Source organism: Colletes latitarsis, chromosome 4 (genome assembly GCF_051014445.1).
Source record: "Colletes latitarsis isolate SP2378_abdomen chromosome 4, iyColLati1, whole genome shotgun sequence".
NCBI lineage: Eukaryota > Metazoa > Arthropoda > Insecta > Hymenoptera > Colletidae > Colletes > Colletes latitarsis.
The window spans coordinates 40,760,690-40,782,956 of NC_135137.1; the positions used below are offsets into that span (position 1 = coordinate 40,760,690).

The following is a 22,267-nucleotide window of genomic DNA, read 5'->3' on the forward strand; positions in this document are numbered from 1 at the left end:
AAAATATTATCTTGGAAAAAAAGCAATGAAAATCCATAAATTTGCAATGATAAAGACTTTGAATTAAACTTTCCGTATGTTCTATTACTGTACGTTTAACTTTTAAAACCGCTTTTATCGAAACATTTTTCAGCGTGGTGTTTTTTATGATACATACCTCAAGTTACTTGGCCAATGGACTTGAAACTTGAACACGTTATAGAAAACACTTTTATCTAAAAGGTGAACCACTATCAGTATAAAACACTAACTATTTCACTTTTTATCCGATTTAAGAAAATATCGACGAACTTAACATGTACTTCTTATTAAAGTACCGCCATTTTCTATTTCAAAATTTTTGCCCCATGATGGTTCACTCAATAGATAAATTAATCTAGATTAACGATCTTTTTGAATTTTGTCCGTTAGACTGACTGTTTATCTGAAATCGTATACATTATTAAGACAATCACTTTTTGTCATATTTGGAATTAAGAGAAACAACAATCAAAAATTGTTTCGGAAAAATAATATATATCTTTTTAACTTCTATTATTAATAAATAAAATATTAACTTTGTATATATACGTACATATATCTACGAATTTTCATTCTGATGCATTTATCTTTCCATAAAAAAATAAAATAAAATTATGAAGAACTCTATTTTCGGCCTAAAATACCTGACTACCCCTCCGATAAAAAATATTAATTTAATTTATTCGAAGCAGGTAAAAAATTACGTCTTTTATGCGTATAAATGGTTTTTTTTATTATTTTGAATTATTTTATAAACTATTTCTTACATTTTTATCGTTGTAGTAATTTTACCATGCCATTAAATGACGAATATTATGTTAAATTTATAATCCTACTCAGTTAATACAAAGATTCTTAGAAAATCTGTTAACAAAAATATACATTAATTTTCCAGTAAAAAAAATTAAGATGCATTCGCATAATAATATTTGATACATTCAAAAAGTGTATTATAGCGTTCATCGGTGTATAAATGATACTATGTAGTAATCCATAATATGATTATGACGTAAATTGTTTTAAATAAGATTACTTTGTAATAAGGAACAAGGTGTATCAAATTACACATTCCTTTTACGTTCATTTTTAGAGACAAATGCTAAGTGAACGCGGAAGTTTATTAATGTAAAATAATCGTTTATCATTACATTTGTTTGTATTAGAACTGTACGTTGGTGAACTAATTCATTGAACACATGTATGCACACTAGCCAGCACACATATCAATCTGATCAGTGTGCCCAGTGGCACGCGGGCTTCTGATTGGTAAAACGACATTGATGACACATTCTGCCAATTGGAAGTCGGAACACATTTCCCGCCATATGCGTGTTTGTGGCACAATGTCTGCACTAGCTAATATACATGCATAAATACGTCTGCACGATATCTTTTAGTTTGTCAGCAACACATTTTGAATGAAAAAATACAAATTACTGATGTAATATGCGCTTAATTACTTTCTTCAGTACGCGTATTTGTATATATATTATTAGAACTTTGATGAACAATAGAGCTTCAACCTAATTGGATATGACACACAGATGTATAAACTTTGATTTAAAAATGTAATTTTTAACACGTTGACTGCCGTTGGGCTCGTGTGATGAAATTACCCCTGACACTATGCTTCGCACAGACACTACATCTTCACGAGATAACTCGTAGGCGACGTCCGGTGACAAATCGTCAGCTATGAGTTAACTCGTAGACGACAGCCAATGTGTTAATTATATTTTAGGGCCGTTTGATTTAGATAATCTGACTTTTTGTCATATAAAACATCGTAAGACAATTAGTGAAAGATTTGTCAATTGCTCCTTTAATATTATAAAACTAAACAGCATAGATGACCTACAATTAATATTTTAAAACAATCATTCTAAACAGAATGAATATAAAGAACACTTTGTACCAGGTTTTATTACAAATTTGAACTACATAACAACACCTATGCTGTGTAATTTTATATATACACATTTTCAATATTTGAAAAAGCTAGAATTACAAATTTACGAGTTTACATATACGAGAATATTTGCAAATTGTACTATTTAAATCATTTAGCAAAGTATTTAACCCTTGATTGTTCAAAATTTAGGACTAGTTGCAATTTATGTGTTCCTAACATTTTCAGTTCATAGAGTAGTATTCCCTACAACAACAGTGGTGTTAGAAGGAAATAAAATTAATTTCCTTGGCAAAGAATTAGATTTAGATCAGAAATACAATCTACAGATATTGATAACTACCTTATTCAATACACTGAACAAAATAGAGGGCATAATTCATAAGAAATTTGTGCACACCCATCCCTTGGTACAGTCAAATGTATATGCTTTCTGTAATGTAATTAAAAAAGGAGAAAGAAAAATTGGGGGCACCCTATCTTTACTATTGAATACTTAGGCCAAAAGATTCAAATTTAAACGCGTGTAAATTCAAGTACCTAGCTACAGCCTCCATAGTCTACAAATCGACCCTCTATGAAAAGATCTTCCAAATGATCTTATTTCACAATTGCCTGGGATGCTTATTATTATCTATTAGTAGATGCAACTAGGTTCAGCAATCAACAAGAATTGAAAAATCTTTAGAATAAGAGAGATAGAACTAATGAAACTAGAAATAAAAACAGGTGACAGGTACATACCAATTATACAAAAAAGAAGTTAGATATATTTTGGGTGATGAAAGTTCAACTTGTTGGAATGTTAAGATCACTTGGAAAGGATTGAAAGATTGAAGTATGGGATTGTCTATTTGAAAAATTCGGTGAGATCCAAGACATGATCATTTTAGTGAGACAATATACACCCCTTCACAATTGTTGGTTTTGTAAACAAAATTAATTTTGTACATTTTATTAAAAATTCATGTCTCGTTAAAATGAGATGACATTATTGTCTGAACAAATATTAAAGTATATATTTATAATAAAAGCTAAGTTTACAAGCAATATTTGCAGTGCTTTGAAATTATATACTTCTCATCATATAATTTATCAAAATTAAATTATGATATAAAAACAGTTGATTAAAGAACTAAACAAACGTGATAAAATGCGATATCCTTTTACAGTAATAATAGTAGTAGTATATTTAGACATTCAAATATCAATGTAAACTTTTACTTTTTCTAGGTAATGTAATCCTTAAATTATATTTTTTATAACAAGACGAGTTTTCTAACTCTACATTGAAACAACAATGATCGATTAAAACGATTCTTACATTTGTATGAATGATCGAAATAAATTCGTACCTACCAATTTTTACTTAATGTAAACATATAAAAACATTAGTATAGAAACTAATTACTCATTGTGGCATTTTCTATATGCGTAAGGTCTTATATTTCATTCCCTATACAACAAATATCAAGTATATTTTTTTAATTGCACTCGAAAAGGAAACATGAACAAACCTATGTACTCTTAAATTGGTAAATAGGCGTTCCTGTTAAAATTGCATACTTAATCACAGTAACACCTAACTAGCATGGCATGCTTAAGATTATTTAATCACAGCACAAAATGAGTTATCCATACTTTATTTCCTTGAGTTTTATGGCTTATTATTTTCTTTTTTGGGCAAATCGAATTTTTTGTTACGCATAGCGGAGTATAAAAGTAAACATTAAAAATATATTTAATTAACGAATTAAATATAAGTTTAAAATTATGAACTAATTGAATAAAACACCTATGAAATTCATGTTACGATTTGTCAACTTTTATGAGTTATATGTTTCTTTATCCATCCACAGTACCTAAAACTATGCAATTCCTTTATGGAGTAATACTTTTTCCGTACATTCAATTAAAAGTAATTAACGATAAAACAAATGGATGGTTTGAAAAAATTGTTTTGATCCTGGCTATTCTATGCAATCAAGGGTTAAAATTATTCTGCTAATGGAATATTAAGAGTTATATGGCAAACTGTGGAACAAACAATGTATTTTATGAAATTCAACTTCAAGAGTAAAAATGTATGCAATATTATACTATTACATACTTTGTTCTTTTTCCCTCCCAATGTATAGAAAAAATTGTGCTTGTAAATTATTACAATAGTCTATAGAATAAGCTGCAAAAATGTGCGTACAGTGAACATAATCTAATGCTTTTTACAAATTATTTCTGCATTAATGTATCGAACGAGAGAATTAATGTTATTTAGTGATTCAAAGCAAACAGCATCGATGTCTCCTACGGCTCGAGTTACCTGCCCCCTTGCGTTTCTTTTTCTCTTTACCTTTATGTTCTTTGTCTTTCCGTATTTCCCTGACCTACAATTTTTTAAGTTCCACTCCAGAGTAATAATATGTCATGCAACTATGCAAATTATTGTTTTGTATTTCATTTGAGAAAGATTATACCAAGTCTATCATACGCTATAACTAGTTCCTATTTTCATATTAAAAATTTGCAAGCACATGTGTATTGTTTTATATGTCTACTTACCAAAGTATAAAAAGCATCATCTACTCCCATTCTAGTCTTTGCAGAGGTTTCAACAAAAGGCACACCATACTGACGGGCAATTTCTCTTGCTTGTGTCATATTTACTGCCCAAGATTGCTGAAGATCACACTTATTTCCTACCAGTACCATTGGTACTTCTTCAGCATCTTTTACTCTCTTTATTTGTTCCCTATATGTTCCTATATCCTGTAACATTAAACATACATAAGCTCCTTTCTAAACTGTTTAAAAAGAATAAAGACATTAACAACATAATTTAAAAAAGTAGTAACAAATTTACATACTTCAAAACTTTTTGCTGAATTTACAGCAAACACTAATAAAAATCCTTCTCCGGTTCTCATATACTGATCTCTCATTGCGCTATATTCCTCTTGACCAGCTGTGTCTAATATATCTAAAAGGCATGTTTCCCCATCTATGACTACCTTTACACAAAATATTTGTCACCATTATTAATCATAGAAAACTTCTATCATTATTCAAGATGAATGTAAAAACTCACTTGCTTCCTATAAGAGTCTTCTATAGTGGGATCATATTCGTCTACAAAATGATTTTGTATCAATTGAATCGTAAGTGCAGATTTGCCAACACCTCCAGCTCCCACAACCACGAGTTTATACTCTGTCATTATGTAATTTTTATTTCAACGTGAACTAAAGCTTTCAACACAAAGCTATAATTGCTTCTTGTCTACAACATAAAAGTTAATTTTTAACCTCAACGCCCAACGAGTATAACAGAGAGTTTATGGTTAATTAAATAAGACAAATGCTAAATGTGAGGTTAACAAATATTAATCCAACGTAAATTTTAACTACATTCTGTGAAAATACACGAAAAAGCTGGACGTCTTTTCAGAAATTTCGTGCAAAGATTCTTTGTTCAGTCACTTCTATCTAATAATCAGTCACTTATATATATAATCTGATAAGACTCTGATATTAATTTTTGAGTAGATCGTTAGAAGCAAACACGTACTTAATTTTTAACTAGATCGTTAGAAGCAAACACGTACTCTGCGAGGAACAATTTGTACCAAATTCGTGCGAACTTTAACAAGATTGGCCCTTCAATTATTTGTATTTTTAATTTGTCAACGAACAACATAAGTACGATAGTATCGTACAATGATTTAACAACTTAAAAACAGAACGACGAAAGCAAGGAAGCACACCCAATAATACTACGGTAGAAACATGTGCATAGATGCAATTGACGATTAAAGATTGTTACAAAATAACCTAGATTATGCATCTTTCCAAGTACAATTCTATCAGAAAAGAGAGCATTTAATAAATCTTTCTTACTTTAAGTTCTTGGAATTACCGATGTTAAACGGGAGGTGTGTTTTCGAGAGAACATCGAACAAACGAACAATGCTATCGGCGTAAAAATAAACGTCGTTCGAGCACGAGATCCTTTCCGTCTTCGTACATGATCTTACCAAAGTTTAAAAATTCATTTCAGGAACGCGTACCGGCTTAAAACCACTCTTTTCGACTTTAACTTTACGAATTAATATAGTCACTGGAGAAACCATCTGGAAAGAAGCACCAATGCTGCCAATATACAAAGACTCGATGACACATCTCCACTGTCTCCAGGGAGTGGACCAAGGGGTAACAAAATTTTGATCATATTAAAAACGGTAAAAGCATCTAATGAATCGTAATTTAATCATAGTTTACAGTGTAAATTCGTATTCGTAATACAAAATTTACATACAACGAAGTAGAATTTTAAAAAACGAAATTAGTCGAAATCACCCTGTAAGACAAGATAAGTCAATAGTAATGATAAATAAGAGCATTTCTTTGGACCAATCAAAGAATTAGCTTCAAATGTTTGTTTCCGCGCGCCTTCTAATTTAGTTTATCTAATTTCAATTTTACTTTAGTAAATTAATTTTAGCTTTACTAATGCGAGTAATGTAAAAGCACTGAAAGTATCTTGTCTTTAAAACCATACGATCCTATAATGCGTAAATAATTTTTGATCAAAACTTTGGTCGGTATCGCATCAGTAGGAAAATTCGCGAATTTGCCGACGTTACTGACGTCGATAATCGGGTTAAATATGATTTTCAGAGTTATTGCTCTTAAACACAGAGTGCGCTATAGATACTGATTTTTTACGTGGTCAGTGTTCGGTTCATTAGAACACAAACTCTTCTTGGATAGGTGTCGTAGACAATACCTGATTGATGAGCTATATTTACATAATGGGAAATCGTTATGATGGAGACTTTGACATTGATACTCGATGATTGTCGTATCAAAGTGAATAAAGAGAAACTTGCGAGTAAAAGCTGCTATTTTGCATCTCTCTTCTCGCATAATTTCAATGATTCTCATGACAAGGAACATGTTATTAATTATGATATTCCTTTAGTTACTTTAGAGGTTCTTATGGTCATGATTAATATAAAAACATCTCGCATCATTCTTACCTGTATGTGAAATTGAATCCTTTCCGTTTTTAGAATTTTGTCGAATGGATTCACGATGATATGGACCGCGTAGAAATTCAATGTCATTCGTTGAAGGCTTCTATGACAAAATTTGTGAATAAAAATTTTACAGAATTACTGAGCCTGTTACAATTGAGTGTACTGTTTGTAGTCGACGAATTAACAAACGATGCCATAGATATTATAGTTATAAATTGGTTGCTGCCAGAAAAATTAATCGATATATGGTTATTGGCTCAAGAATTGAATGTAAAAGTATTACAAGATATTTGTCTTGCCACATGTTTAGACCGGTTTGAAGAACTTCCTTTACCTTCGCTCGTAGAACTGTCTAAAAAGAACATTACTCTGTTGCTTCAATATGTTAATGTGAGGGCTTCTACAGAATACTTGCAGTTTGTGAGAAACGAATGGATACAGCATCATATGGTAATAATTATACTATTATTACATAGTATTTTCATAGTGTATTTCGATATATTTTAATTTTAGAGGTCAGACATTCCAGATATAAAAGATGAAAGACAACTCAAGTTCATACAAGGCATTGTTGTATATAAAATGTATGAATGCACAAAGAAGGATCCATATTTGTATATCTGGAACAATAATGTATTTTCTAAGTGCACAGAATTAAAACACAAACAGTGCTCAGAAAACTCAATAATGGGGATGCAAGTTGCTAGTAGAGGTATAAATATTTTTAATTTTAAGTTGAAAGAAGAACTTTCAAACATTTAAACCACTTTAGGAAAATATTTACAGGTTTCAACATATATACAGTTGGAGGAGAAATGGGTTTAGGAACTGGAAAATTTAATGATATTATTTGGTGTTACTCCCTAATATCTAAAAAGTGGTACTATCAAGCAAAGTTGCCAATTCCAAGGAGACACATGGTTGTTGCATTTCTAAAAAATAAATTGACAATAGTAGGTGGTGTGGGAAAGCATAGGCTGAAATTGTTTTCAGTTGATATTCTTGATATTCATACAGGTAAAGAGTAATATGAAATCAAATAATTTTTTTGACCATACGATTTTAAACATGTTGTATAATTTCAGGTAAATGGAAGAAAGGTGCAAAAGTTCCTGAAAGCTTTACCGATATTCAGCCTTACTGCGTTAAGGACGGAAAACTGTTTTTATTATTGTCAACCATTTATATTTATTATATAGAAGGTAATTACTGGCAAACTATATTGAATTATAAGTATTCCTCTGTACGGGTCGACGAGTTCTTCGCGCAGGATGCAACATTATTTTTGCTCAGTAAGTATCAGAAACAAGAGTGCATACGATTGTCATGTGTTTCTTTAATATTTCGTGTTTCTACTAGCTCTTCGTTTGGGTGAACCGGTTCTGTCGAGAATCGACATTGTAAAACTTACAATGCCAACGGATTGCAAGAAAGAACAATTTTTAAAACACTATGTAGAGCATACTACATTTGCTCTACCAGCAATAAGTCGTTTGACGTCTACCGTTCACGAAGATTATTTGTATCAATTAAGGTACGCGAATGTAACTGATATCGGCATAATGTTATTAAACGATGGAGGCGATGATAAATATCAGTTCGTATATCTGAATTCCGAGACGAGAACAGATTTACGAAATTTCTGTATTCCGAAGTCGGGATGCTTTAATATCATGGATCCTGACACCTTGTACAACATTATGTAATTCAATTTTTTTCTTTTATACCTATATATAAAGCAAAGTTTTTTTTACAGTGTCAAGTGTCATTTTTATTTGATTTGTTACTTATGTCCATCCTCAAAAGTTGCGGTGCAAACAATAGCGAGAAAGATAAATATCCGAACTATTATATTTGAATCATATTTTATTTATCGTAAATTTTGTAACGGAAGCAGTCTTCAAACAAGTATAACACGACAGTGCGTACGATTACATGGAATAAGGACGTACATTTCGACAGTATTAATTATTTTCGTACAGTCATCCCGGCAAGACAAGATGTTAAAAAGATGTAATATATTCGAGGATGCTGGTTATCCTGCCGAAATAAACCGTAATGATTTATCGTTTCAATTCTATACTGCCGTTATGCATCATTGTTTACTTAAAATATGGTAATTCGTGTATACAGCAAAGCTCGTATTAGCGTATAGATTGCGCGTGCTATCCGTGTATTGTTCGACGCCTTAGATTCTTCGTTCACCATACAACGACACGTGTTTCTTGCGATATGATAAGCACACAAAAAGAAAATACAGCGTTCCATGATAATTTACATATAGAATAGTGCGAATACAATCGTTTTTCAATTTCTCTTTTATACACGAACCTTATAACAACCACCCATTCGTCGCGATTGTTCGCGAGTCACAAATTTTTACAGTCCGTTTTAATATTTTTCTCTGTTCTTTACCATTTTTTTTTTTTTCCATTTCTAATCATCGTTCTCCCGATAACATCGTAGAAGCTGAAAAGAGACGGGTTAGAAGAACGTAAAAATTAACAGATTTACGAATCCCGACAGAGCTACTGGACAATATAAGACGGTAAAAAATAGATGGATCTCACCCAAACCTTGTCGTATTGTGATTTTTTACGTAATCGAAATCAACGATTTCACTGTTCGCTGGTAACGTTTAGGGCGAATGCGGCGTTCGTCTCGCCCTTTTTGCCGATCGCACGAGCAACATACTGGCCAACGTCGCTGGCTGTGCACGATTTTATACGCAACTCGAACGATTTGTCACCGTCTGAACTGAAGAGGTACCTGCTGCTAGTTTCCGGGATCGCTTTTCCGTCTTTCAACCACGTCACTGTACATCACGAGTAAAATAATGTTAGAATACTAATTTCATTTCAAAGGTCACTGGCACTTGCAACGCACAGCGGAGTATTTCCTTACCTTTCAAAGGCGCGGTTTCAGTCTTGCATGTGAACGTAACCGATTCGCCTTCGCCTACCGTTGCAGATTGCGGGAATGTCGTGAAGACTGGGCTCTTCGGTTCCTCGTTTGGAACTGCGAGCAGAACAATCGTGATTAAAGGACGTAAGTTCCGAAGGTTTCTCCAGATTTTGGTCATTTCTGGCGAGGAGGAATGGGTGAAAGAGAGAACTATGTATATTCGTTTACGTACCAAGTACGTTTAATGTGCACGACGAGAAGCTCTCCCCTGCGTCGTTGAACGCTTCGCAGGTGTAAGTGCCGGAATCCTCGGGGAAGATCTCGGCGATGTTCAATTTATAGATATTCGCTTCGTTACTGTACTGGAAGTCCTTGCTAGGTTTGATCTCCTTATTATTGTGAAGCCAGACCACGTCGAACTTCTGGGCGCCGATTATTCGACAGCTCAGCGTTACGGCCTCTCCGTCCTTTACGAACATGCTCGTCAGGTGGTCCACGATCTTCGGAGGTTTGTCGTCGGTCTTCTTCTTCGCGGATGCGTTCGCGCTCGCTAAAAGGTATGTCCATTCTTTTACGGTAGGAAATATCTTTACTCGACCATTTTGACAGTGGTTTAAATGTTGTTTGCTTACGTTTTACCGTCAGCTTGCAAGAGGTAGTTACGGTACCGATGCTGTTGCTCGCTTGACAAGTGTATTCGCCCTCGTCTTCGGGGAACACTTCGTTGATAACAAGAGTCGCGACTCCCGCTTTATATTTCAGACTCATGATACCCGACGAGCTCAACGTCTAAAGAACGATTTTAATACAACGTTAGGGGCCCGATACTATTGTAAAATCGCGCCTAAAGAATGGTCCGTCTAGCAAAGGTTGGACGAAATTCCTTTATAATTTTCACCTTTTCTACGGGACTTTAATTTACCTTGCCGTTCTTGGACCAGGTGACCTGCGGTTCCGGATCGCCGTCGACCATCGCGCTAAGTTCTAACTGTTCTCCGTCGTTGATGGTAAGATCGCTCAGCTTTTTCGTGAACTGTGGCGCTCTCATCGAGTCGTCCGGAGGATCTACGAGATCAATTCTCATCGTATTTATCTTCTTCGATCGTACGGATCGTTCGACGAAGATTATTTTACTTACAAACTAATTCTTTAGTGGTACTTCTGGAACGAGATGGGCTTCCGGTGGCGTCAAGACCGTATTTCTTGACGCTTCGTTTGTCCGTACTGGAGTCTGTGGCCTAAAATAAAAGTATCCGATGCATCGAGTGTTTTCGACCCGATAAAATACGTTTGTTCCTTTCTTTTTAAATCCTTACTCTGTAGGAAGAGGAAGTCGTGGAATTTTGCTTGTTGGTGGAACTACTGTAATTGGACGATGAACTGCTCGTGTGACCCTGCGTGGTGGTGGAACTATATCCGCTGTATCCACCGGCTTTGTGAACAGTTATGATCGGTGGTGGAGCCGGTTTCAGCGGCATCTCGATAAATCTTCGATCTACGAAAGACGTTGTTTCGTTTGTCAAAAATGGGCGGTGATTTTTCTCTTTTTCGAGGTCGAAAACACACCACTATCTTCCCAATTTCTTCGTTAATTATTATCGATAAATCAGGAACGTTGGTGCAAACCAACAAAGCAACTACTCGACAAGCGCCTAAATGGCACAATCTGGATGGAAGTTATTGTCAAACGATGGAGCAAAACAAAAGTTAGTCGGGGGTTGGCAAAGTCTACGGAGGCAAGTCGGATAGGGTAAACGTATTAATAATCGAATCTTCTAGCACTTTTGATTAAGTAGTATGCTCCAGGATTAGTTTCATTGGTTCGAAAACATCACCCATCGAACAGTCGATATTTATTTTGCTAGAAATTTGCTTAAGTATCGTGTGAATCCATGAAACGAAGATTGGAACTCTATCCCATCAAAGAAGTCGGTCGGCCATATTGGTTTATCCAGATAGCGACATGCACATTTTACATACAACCCATCTAAACTCTTTTAAATCAACCCCCTATAATCCCCTGCGACTTTGAAGTCATGCACTTTATGTTTCCAAAGTCCTTGTTTCATTTTTCATTGTTTCAATGAAAAATATAAATATGTTAAGTTTTATTAGGGGATAAAAGCAGTTTTCAAGCTCTTGCGTCAAAAAAAAATGTGGTCGGGATGACTTAGCATTTTGTAGGGCGGGGGGGAAAAAATTTAGTCTTGCAGGGAAGGGCTACTGTACTATCATTTTCTTCATTTACAATATATCCATGTTTAACCAACGAAAAATCTTAGGTAAAACTTGGCCAGAGTATCCAGAAACGACGGACCAGCTCGTCCAAGTTTTCCAATAATTTTCACAATTTTATACATCGAGCATCTAGCTAAACATGGGTTCAAAAATTCTTAAAACATCCACGGTGAACGATTTCTGGCAAATTTGAAAGTTCTTTAACGCGATATAGTCTTACAGTTGCCTTAACGCGTCGATTACTGGTACGTTTACCCTAAATGCGCGAGTAAAGATCAAGGGCGTCGGATTGTGATTCCTTCAAACGTTTAATGGATATCGCAACGTGGAAGGCAGGCGAACAAAGGGGTACTCTCTTCCGCAACAGTGCATTAAAAAGGATCGCAAACAGGACAGGGCTTCACTCGTTACGTGATTCTACCTCCGGAATGTAGGAGGTCGTGTGCTAATTTAACTTGTTCCTCAGTTTCTCCAGTGCCTACAAATAAATATTCCATGAGTCCTTCGTAAACGTTCAAAAAATACATACGTTCTACGCCAAAGTGTGGCGTCGCTTGTTCTCTAAGCTTTTCCTTAAATTCATTACTCTTACGATGTCCCAACCGTTGTACTATACCTTCAACGATAACGACGCATGTGGTCTCGTCTTTTCCATGTTTGTTGGTGGCCACGCAACGGTATTTGCCACTGTCCTCTGGTTTGCAGTCGATTATCTCCATCGTCACGACGCCGTCCGCGTGTGTCATCGCGTAATGATGCTTGGAGAGCTCGTCTCTGTCCTTGTACCATTTAACCGTAGGTGGTGGATTGCCAGCCAGACAGCAGAGGAGCTTGCACGTTTGCCTGACCTGAATGACGCGAGGTCGGAGCAGGAAGGTGAAACTTGGCGCCGATTCGATCGTCTCCAACCAGACGTTGTAACCGAGTGGCTCTCTTCTTCGCACTGGATGCAGTTCCGGTCTGTACTTCGGAATCTCAATTGGTAGGGCTGTAAGTCCAAAACGAGGATCGTTAGAAGACAGTTGAGACGTTTGCAGCTTGGCTTCATGGTAGTTGATAACGTTTGAGGCCCTTGAGAGTCACGCAAAGCCTCAAACGATATCGTAAAAGAGTGTGTGAGACGTACGTTGCACGTTGAGGAAAACGACCTCCTCCCTATAACCGTAATGATTCTCTGCCCTGATGACATACTCTCCTCTGTCCTCCAGTTTAACTCTGTTGATGATGAAGGTGTAGTCGTCTCCGTGGTACCGTTTCATGAATTTGACGGACTGTCGGAGTTCCTGGTTGTTGTGGAACCACGTGAGGGTCGGGTCAGCCGTGGCGATCACGCGACAAGTGAACTTGACGCTCTGGCCTTCGTACGCGAACGCGCTCGTTGGTTTGATGACGAACCTCGGCGCCGCTTGTCGTCGATCTGCAATCCATCGAACGAATTTAGATCGAACGATCTAAAAAGAATAAACGAGTAGCACGTGTATCGTTCCTCACCGAAGCAGGAATCGTAAATCTTGTATTTGTCGATCAGCAACTTCCTGAGCGAGGAGTACTCGGCCAGTCGACCGATCGGAAGAACGTATTTGTCCCAGTCCTCGTATTTGGCCCTTAGCCTGTCCCTGAAGCGGAGGTACCGGCTGCTCGAGATCGCTTTAGTTCGGTCACTGTGATCTCCGGTCAACCATGCGTGCACCAGACACTCGTGAGCAGTCATACGTTTCCTGAAAAGCAACACGACGCGATGCAATACCAATATTCTCGAGAAAGTTACTTGCACGCTTCGTTTGTATCTAGATTTACTCTTTGTTCTTGACGAGCAGTCGTCTAATGAAGTCCTTGCCCTCTTCGGAAACGTCGCGGAATGCTTCTTCGTCGAAGTCCCAGTCGCAGGCCTTGACGTTCTTCAGAGTTTCGATGTCGTTGTCTCCGGCGAACGGCGACAGACCGCTCAATCTACCATAAAATTATTTTGCTCGGATACGTGTGCATTTTAAAAACTGTTTCCAACAAAGTGAACGTTTTGCTTACAGAACATAGGCTAAGACGCCACAGGCCCACATGTCCGTGTAGAAACCGACCGGTTCGCGTTCGACGATTTCCGGGGCTGCGAATTCCGCAGTTCCGGTGCTGATCTTCACCACCTCGTTGGGATCGAGTTTCGTGGCTAAACCAAAGTCGATCAGCTTCACGTTGGTGCTGTTGCGCGTCTGGCACATGATGTTCTCGGGCTTGATGTCTGGAAACGCAAGGATGAATCAACCCTTCGTCGGCTATGCTTGTTCGTACATACAGCTAACGCAAGTAGAGATCGTTTACCCAAGTGTATGATGTTCTTCTCGTGCATGTGCTTCACGGCCTCGCATATCTGTCTCATGTAGTTGATCACCTCAGCCTCGGACATCGTGTAACCCTCCGCCGTGATTCTCTCGAAGAGCTCGCCGCCGGACAAGCTGAACAAACAAAAGGTCGAGATTACGAACGAAGCTAGAACTTCTCAACGGACGCGATCGTTGACCGTCGGCTAAGGTACTTACAACTCGAATATCAGGACCATCTCGTCGTCGTCCTCGAAGGCGTCGTGGAGGTTGATCAGTTTCGGATGGTGCAACTGATTCATTATGTCGATCTCCTTCCTGATCAGTTCCTTCTCCATCGCGTGGGACACTGGAATAAACTTGGCTGCGAAGATGTTTCCGGTGGCGCGTTCGCGGCATCGATGGACCACGCCGAACGCGCCGGTTCCGATCTCCTCGAGGATGTCGTATCGGTCGTAGACGGAGAAGTGTTTGATCTCAACCGGCTGTGGCACGTATTTGCTGTAAATATCGAACACGAACTGGTCGTAATCTCGTGGCTTCTCGTCGCTTCTGCCACGAATCTTCTTTCCGGTCTCGTCCACCTTGTACTCTTTCTGCTTGAACTCCCTCTTGACGGTGCCCTTGGTCGTGATCAACGGCGTGACCTCGCTGGGATCGGATCTTCCGTAAATGTTCTCCGCGCAGATCCTGAAGTCGTATTGGTGGCCAGGGCTGAGTCCGGTGACCGCCATCGAGCAGAACCTGGTGTTTCCAACCCTGATCCAGCTGGTCATCGGGTGTTCCCTCTTCTCGACGAAGTAGTTGGTGATGTTGCTTCCGCCGTCCCAAAGAGGCGGCTTCCAGCTGAGCGCGAGAGAATCGTGGCCCACGTTGTCGATCTGAGGGAACCTGGGTGGATCCGGTCGATCGCTGATCTGGATCTTGATGATCGCGGTGTCCTGGCCAAGGTCGTTCTCCGCGGTGATGCGGTACGGTCCGGAGTCGATTCGAGTTCCGTCTATGATCGTCAACACGGCGTGTCTTTCCTTCACCTCGACGGTGTAGTGTCCGCCGGACTCGATAGTCTCGCCCTCTCTCACCCAGGTGATCTTGGGCTTCGGGTAGCCGGTGAATGGGATCTTGATGACCACGTTTACGCCCTTGTCGAAGAAGGCAGTGTCTCTGAACCTTGGCGGGACGTTCAGCTTGGGCGGTGTCTTGATCAGGAGCTCGCCCTTGGTCGACTTGACGCCGCACTTGTTCACTGCTCGACAGAAGTACTCGTCCGCGTCCTCGCCGAACACATCGTGGATTACCAAGTTGTGCACGTCGCCCTCCGAGTAGATGTTGTACCTGGATCCGCTGACGATCTCTCGAGCGCCCTTGAACCACGTGATGGTAGGTTTCGGAGTACCGATGATCTTGCACGTGAACGTTGCGTTGTGGTTCTGCACGCAGTTGACCTTGTGCAGGGGCTGAATCACTTCCGGAGGCTTGGCCGCCTGTGGATCGGTGATCTTCACTGACGTGGAAGCCTTGGACTCGGGTCCTACGCCAGCAATGTTCTGTGCAAACACGCGGAACTCGTATTGCCTGCCCTCGATTAGGTTCGAGATGTTGATCTGCGTTGGGAGGCAAATGGCGACGTTCACGCGCTGCCATGTCTGACTGCCGACCTCGCGCTTGTCGATCCAGTAACCTTGGATCTTGGAGCCACCGTCCGACTCGGGTCTCTCCCAAGAGAGGTTCACGAAGTCGCCTCCAACCTCGGTGACCTTGGGTGTTCCCGGTGGGCCAGGAGGATCGAACGGCGCCTTCGCCTTGATGGGGTTCGTTCCCTCCAGTGGCGGTCCCATTCCGTTGTCGTTCACGGCCATCACTCGGAACAGATATTCTTGTCCCTCGGTCAGCCCTTGCACCATGAACGTGGTGTCCTTGCAGAAGGACGAGATGGTGATCCAGTGAGTGTGGCTCACGTCGCGACGCTCGACAACGTAGTGAGTAACACGGAGACCACCGTCGACCTTTGGAGGATGCCACGACAGGGTGCAAGTGTGCTTGTCGATGTCCGTAACGTCCAGGGGTCCCGTGGGTGGTCCGGGTAACCCGGTAATGTACACGTTGAACGAACCGTTCACGCTGCCGCTGTCGTTCGAGATCGAGAGATTGTATGTACCAGCGTCGTCCTTCTGAATGTCTTTGATGAAGATGATGAGGTACTCGTCGAACACCGTGTACTTGATGTGCGGCGTCTCGTCGATCTTATGACCGTCCTTCTTCAGGAGGACTTCCATGGGCTGGTCGCCGCTGTAGTAGATCTTGATCTTCGTGTTGTCGCCCTCGGCCAGGTACAGATCGTCTGGCATGCGTTCGATACGTGGCGGCGAACCGATCTTCAATCGGGACGTCGTCGTGGCTGTGCCGAGCGGATTCGAGACCTGGCAGCTGTAATCGCCATCGTCAGCTGCCATAACTTCGGATATGACGAGCCTGTAAATTCCGTCGAACGCCTCTGCGCGGAAACGACCACCTATGGTGATCTCCCTGCCGTTTCTCAGCCACCTGGCTGTCGGCAGAGGATTTCCAGTGGCTTCGCACTCGAACACGAGGGTCTTGCCAAGGGGCATGATCTGGCTGACCGGCAGAGTCCTGACGAACTCTGGTTTCTCGCCACCCACGACCTCGCAGACCTTGACGGGAGTGGTGCACGAGCTCGGTTCCGACCTTCCAGCGGCGTTCACCGCGAATATTCGGAATTCGTAGTCACCGCGCTCGATCAGGTGCATAACGGTATACTCCGTGTCGGTGACGTTGTACTCGTTGCATTTGGCCCATAGGGCACTTCCGACTTCCCGTTTCTCGATCACGTAACCGGTGATACGGCTTCCGCCGTCGGAAACCGGTGCTTCCCATTTCAGGTCAACGTAGTTCTTGCCAACCTTGACCACTTGAGGCGTGCCAGGTGGCGAGGGCACGTTGAACTTGCTCTTCAGCTTGAACGGCGCCGAGGGTGGGCTGGGTTTGCTGAAACCAGCCGCGTTTTTCGCTCTTATCCTGAACTCGTACTCGTGTCCGCTCAGGAGATTATAGCAAATGTAAGTGGTGTCCTTGACCAGGTAGTCGTTCGCCACTCGCCATTGGGCGTCATCCGCAGGGTCGCGGAATTCGATCTTGTAACCCTGAAGGAGGACAATAGGATTATCAATCATGCTTATTCGGTTGTTTTTCGATAAGGGAGGATGTGGTTACCTGAACGCGCGAACCACCGTCGGATATTGGCCTGGTCCACACCACAGTGGCGTTCGAGGTGTCCCAATCGATGACGCGTGGCTGTCCAGGTGCGTCTGGTACCGTGAATGGGAATTTAGCGGTGATCGGTTCGTCAGCCTGCAGCGGCTCCGATATTCCGTATTGGTTCTCCGCGCGGACACGGAAGTTGTACTTGCGATTTGGTTCCAGACCGAACACGTCGTAATGGGTGTTTCTTACGAAACTGCTCAGCTTCGCCCAGTACTAAAATTAATTCGTGTCGTTTACGTACCCTCCGATTATCGTTGATGCAACGGGTTAAAGTACAAATAAAATGGAGACTCACGCCAGCCGGGTCCAACTTCTCGACGATATAGTTCGTGATAGGTGAACCACCATCGTCGAGGGGTGGTTTCCAGGACAGTGAACAAGTTTCCGGGGTGATATCGGAAATGTCCAGAGGACCTTGCGGCGGGGATGGTTTATCTGGCGAACAGAATTTTTTTATTAAATCATTTGAAATCATTTTTTATCGATTCTCACGATTCGAGTGGAGCAAATGCTTACCGACAACGAGAACCTTGCACGAAGCAGAGTCTGTGCCCACAGTGTTCGTGAGATAGATCGTGTAAGTTCCTGTATCGGATCTCTTAGCCTTCTTGTTGATGAATTGCGAAGCAACGTCCGTGGTGTCGAACTTAATCCTATCTCCAGTGAGAACCTCTTCGCCGTTGATGGACCAACTTGGCCTTGGCCTTGGGTTCGCATTGAACGGAACTGTTATCGTGAACGGTTCTCCGGCGATCACGGTCATGTCGCGGATGCTGAGGTCAGACGTGATCCTCGGTGGGACTGGAAGTGATTCCATTAATTATTACGAACCTTTTATGATAATAATCACAGAATTAGAATTCTCGGGGATACTCACAAGGTTGTGCACTGGCTCTGATCACGTCAGAATTGGAACTCCACGGTCCACGGCCGGCAGCATTTTCGGCCGCAACACGGAATTCGTAATCATGGTTTTCGATGAGCCCAGTCACTCTGGAAGAATATACAAAATTCATACCATTCGCAACTTGGAAACATGATCGAGAACAGTACCTGTAAGTAGTCTCGTGAACGAGAGACGGGGTGGCTTTCGTCCATTTATCTTCGCTCAATAGACGCTTCTCGATGACGTATCCAAGGATATGTGATCCTCCATCGTGACGAGGCTTCGTCCAAGTGATCGTGATGCTGTCTTCCGTCGTCTCGACGCCTCTTGGTGTTCCAGGCGCGCCCGGTGGATCGAACGGATGTCTGGCCTTGATCGGATCCATCGTTGTGACTGGATCGGAGGTGCCATACTGGTTCTCAGCCATCACTCGGAACTCGTAGACGCTTCCAACCGTCAGGTTCCTCACTCGAACGAACGGTGTTGTGACGTAGCTGCTCACCTGTTTGTCGTATCAGCAAAAATATTGCATTTGCATTATTGTACCATACTCTTTGTAAACGCAAGAAACGATAATTTCTAATCCTTTGACCAGACCTTGGACCAAGTTCCTTTAGGTTCTCTCTTCTCGACGACGTAGTTGGTGATGTCTGCACCGCCATTGTCTTTCGGCGGGTTCCAGAACAGCGTGAGCGCATCTCCGCCGAATTCATCGGCGTGAAGGTTCACTGGTGGATTAGGTCTATCGAGAACTTTAACGTTCACCGTAGCCGTGTCAAAGCCAGAAGAATTACGCAATTGCAGACGGTACTGTCCACCGTCCGAACGTTTCGAATTCTTCACCACGAGACTACAAAAGGCAAAACATTATTTAGTTGATTTTAGACACCTTTTACAATTCTAACTTCAGATCACTTTCAAAGTTTAGTGTACCTAGCAAAGTCGTCAGCCAGCTGTTGGTGCACGCGCGAGTCCGTCTCGTCCTTGATGACGTCGTTGGCGAACCAGGTGGCGGTGGGTTTGGGGAAGCCGATGTAGGGCACATGAATAGAGAAGTCTTCTCCAGCGCGAACGGTGATGTCGCGAACTCCACCGAGGTCCATAACGGGTTTGTTAGGCTGTTCCTCGATGACGATCGGATTGCTCTGTCTGCTCGGGTCGCTGTTGCCTACATCGTTCACGGCGATCACCCTGAAGAGATATTCCTCTCCCTCCGTGAGCTTCGGTACCGTGTAAACGTTCGTGGGTATCAATGCACCATTCACGTCGTCCCATTCATCTTGGTGTCTGGTCTTCATTTGGATAATGTACCCTCTTATCTTGGCACCGCCGTCGCTGCGCGGAGGACGCCAGCTCAGGGTCACGGAATCCTTGGTGATTCTGTCGGGCTTCGGTGGTTCAGGGGCATCAGGACGCACTGTGGAATCGCAATGTTTAACGATAGACCGAAAAAGAAACATTTTAGTGCCAAAATGGAGACAGATATTTTCTGTTCCAGATGCTTACAACGTTGATGTCCAGCAGTAATCGGTTCGGTGGGCTTGCTAGGCTTGCCAGGTCCGGCTTCGTTGACAGCGATGACTCTGAACTCGTATTTAGAACCCTCGTGCAAGTCCTGCACCGTGAACGTTGTGTTCGGGGTTGGATAGTTGTTGACCTTGAGCCATTCGCCACCACGTTCGCGACGTTCCACGTAATATCCTGACAATGATAAAAATAATAAATAATTAGCAATGACCGGCAAAGCAGTCGATCAAAGAGGGAGAATAAAAATTCTCACCAGTGATAGGCTTGCCACCAGTATTGAGGGGCGGGTTCCAGAAGAGACTGCAACTGTTGGGAGTGTATCCAAGGATTTCGGGTTGGCTGGGCGCGTCTGGAGGATCGTATGGGCTCTTGGCGATGACTGGTTTGCCCTCCAAGGGTTCCGATACTCCATACATATTTTCTGCTCGTACCCTGAACACGTATTTCTTGCCCTCGGTGAGTCCTTTGGCAGTGTAGCTGGTTCGTGGACAGTATCCAGGCGTCTGTCGCCAATTATCGGCTCCATAGTCCGACACCTCGACGATGTAGTTGGTGATGTCGGATCCACCGTCGTCCAGAGGTTTGTTCCAAGACAGAGACACGGTATCTTGAGTCGTGCCAGTGTATTGGAGCGGACCCTGAGGAGGTCCAGGCCTGTCGACGACGATCACCTCGATGTCCGCCGAGTCTCTTCCGTGCTCGTTCGATGCTGTGATCACATACAGTCCGCCATCTTCGCGGACAGACTTCTCGATGGACAAGTTCGTACGGTCGCTCTTCGTTTCGGTCTTAAAAATAATAGAAATTGTTATAGAAAATATTGGTTTGTAAATCCTTGTTGAAACTGTGTGATTATGTCCCTTTCTTACCGTTATTCGAAGAGTCTCCACGAGAGGCCTAGCATCCTTGGTCCATTCGATGGTGGGAGTCGGCGCACCGGTCAGTGGAATGTTAACATTAATCGGTTCTCCGGCACGGACTTTGATCTTGCGTCCGATAAGCGCGTCGAGATTCAACTTGGGCTTCTCCTTCATCGGTTTCGCGATGAAGACCGCGGAAGTGTCGCTGGGCTTACCGGATCCAGCGGCGTTTATGGCCGTGACACGGTACTCGTATTGATGGCCCTCGGTTACGTGGTCATCGTAGTACTCGGCGTACTTGACAGGCTCTTTGTTTATCTTCAGCCAGCGACCGGTTGCTCGATCGCGACGCTCCACGTCGTAACCGATGATCTTCGATCCACCGTTGCTGATCGGTGCCGCCCACCTGATCTTGATGTGATCTTTGTCCGCGTCGACGCACTCCGGTTTGCCAGGCTGACCGGGAGCGACTGAATAAACAAAGCAAACGAATCTTGAAGCTGCTGGTCGTTCGTATTGAAAACAATTCCTGGAGTACAAGGAGTTAAAATAAACAAATTACCGAATTGGTTCTTCGCGACGATCGACCGGTCGGTGGTCAATGGCTCGGAACGTCCCTGAAGGTTCTCAGCGGATACTCTGAACTCGTAGGTGGTACCTTCGAGTAACCTTGGAACCGTGGCGTGATTGTATTTCGGATTGACGTGAGTTACAGCTGGAACCCAGCCACCACCGTGGGTCAGATCGCGTTTTTCGATCACGTATCCACTGGAAGACACAATAAAATTAGTCTGGACCAGCTGCTAAAATTGTTCTGTATACATATATTTCGTGATGATCTTACGTGATCTCGCTACCGCCATTATCCTTGGGCGGCTTCCAAGACAACGTGACCGATTGGCTCGTGATTTCCTCGTACTCCAAAGGAGCCTCTGGCGGTCCTGGCCTGTCGAGAACGATCACCTGGAAGCTACCCTCGTCTATGCCGCTGCTGTTCTTCAGCAACAAGTGATACAATCCGGAATCGGATCTCTGGGCGTTCACCGTGTGGACGATAGTGTGGTAACCGATCGATGTAACGGTTGTCCTGTCGGTGGTCTGCACTTCCTTGCTTCCAACGGTCCAAGTAACTTCCGGCGTGGGTTCACCGACGAAGTCGATGTCGACGTGGAAGATGAGTCCTGCCTTGATTCGAATGTCTTGCAACGGCGTCTTGATCTTTGGTGCCACTGAAATGTCCAGCCATTTTCCACGTAACTTTACGATCTTTCTTTCAAGCTTTAGTCTAGAATT

At 42.0% G+C, this 22,267-nt stretch overlaps 3 protein-coding genes across 51 annotated transcripts in view; 1 reads left to right on the forward strand and 2 right to left on the reverse strand.

The window, feature by feature from the left end:
• Positions 1-86: 86 nt before the first annotated feature.
• On the reverse strand, positions 87-6,085 carry Ras85d (ras-like protein 1). Of its 3 annotated transcripts, XM_076764458.1 has the most exons (6): positions 5,824-6,085; positions 5,016-5,206; positions 4,795-4,938; positions 4,490-4,696; positions 303-424; positions 87-215 (listed from the first exon to the last, which is right to left on the reverse strand). In XM_076764458.1, exons 2-5 carry the CDS (start codon positions 5,142-5,144, stop codon positions 377-379), a joined length of 528 nt encoding a protein of 175 aa, XP_076620573.1. In that variant the 5' UTR covers positions 5,145-5,206; positions 5,824-6,085; the 3' UTR covers positions 87-215; positions 303-376. The 3 variants fall into 3 exon arrangements, with proteins under 3 accessions (XP_076620573.1, XP_076620572.1, XP_076620574.1); XM_076764457.1 differs by lacking the exons at positions 87-215; positions 303-424 and adding an exon at positions 729-4,314 and having other exon boundaries at positions 5,824-6,082; XM_076764459.1 differs by lacking the exons at positions 87-215; positions 303-424 and adding an exon at positions 4,298-4,425 and having other exon boundaries at positions 5,824-6,084.
• Positions 6,086-6,654: 569 nt separating this feature from the next.
• On the forward strand, positions 6,655-8,720 carry LOC143341067 (uncharacterized). Its single transcript, XM_076763656.1, has 6 exons — positions 6,655-6,918; positions 6,999-7,415; positions 7,479-7,677; positions 7,752-7,982; positions 8,051-8,257; positions 8,325-8,720. Exons 1-6 carry the CDS (start codon positions 6,751-6,753, stop codon positions 8,669-8,671), a joined length of 1,569 nt encoding a protein of 522 aa, XP_076619771.1. The 5' UTR covers positions 6,655-6,750; the 3' UTR covers positions 8,672-8,720.
• A 93-nt stretch (positions 8,721-8,813) lies between these two features.
• Positions 8,814-22,267, reverse strand: part of Bent (projectin protein bent) — a 69,129-nt gene continuing 55,675 nt past the window's right edge. For 45 of the 47 annotated variants that reach the window (XM_076763651.1, XM_076763655.1, XM_076763613.1 and 42 more), the window contains 27 exons: positions 21,819-22,203; positions 21,537-21,742; positions 20,984-21,444; positions 20,368-20,902; positions 20,094-20,288; positions 19,521-20,004; positions 19,185-19,437; positions 18,755-19,089; positions 18,579-18,694; positions 18,218-18,502; positions 17,997-18,136; positions 17,651-17,914; positions 14,639-17,580; positions 14,421-14,554; positions 14,133-14,340; positions 13,905-14,057; positions 13,599-13,825; positions 13,234-13,524; positions 12,724-13,095; positions 12,529-12,585; positions 11,186-11,364; positions 11,008-11,107; positions 10,792-10,934; positions 10,502-10,658; positions 10,102-10,419; positions 9,870-9,983; positions 8,814-9,780 (listed from right to left, as the gene is read on the reverse strand). In XM_076763651.1, coding sequence (XP_076619766.1) covers positions 9,584-9,780; positions 9,870-9,983; positions 10,102-10,419; positions 10,502-10,658; positions 10,792-10,934; positions 11,008-11,107; positions 11,186-11,364; positions 12,529-12,585; positions 12,724-13,095; positions 13,234-13,524; positions 13,599-13,825; positions 13,905-14,057; positions 14,133-14,340; positions 14,421-14,554; positions 14,639-17,580; positions 17,651-17,914; positions 17,997-18,136; positions 18,218-18,502; positions 18,579-18,694; positions 18,755-19,089; positions 19,185-19,437; positions 19,521-20,004; positions 20,094-20,288; positions 20,368-20,902; positions 20,984-21,444; positions 21,537-21,742; positions 21,819-22,203 — 9,251 coding nt within the window. In that variant the 3' untranslated portion in view covers positions 8,814-9,583. The remainder of the gene's footprint in view (positions 9,781-9,869; positions 9,984-10,101; positions 10,420-10,501; positions 10,659-10,791; positions 10,935-11,007; positions 11,108-11,185; positions 11,365-12,528; positions 12,586-12,723; positions 13,096-13,233; positions 13,525-13,598; positions 13,826-13,904; positions 14,058-14,132; positions 14,341-14,420; positions 14,555-14,638; positions 17,581-17,650; positions 17,915-17,996; positions 18,137-18,217; positions 18,503-18,578; positions 18,695-18,754; positions 19,090-19,184; positions 19,438-19,520; positions 20,005-20,093; positions 20,289-20,367; positions 20,903-20,983; positions 21,445-21,536; positions 21,743-21,818; positions 22,204-22,267) is intronic. The other 2 variants (XM_076763608.1, XM_076763607.1) reach the window with 2 other exon arrangements.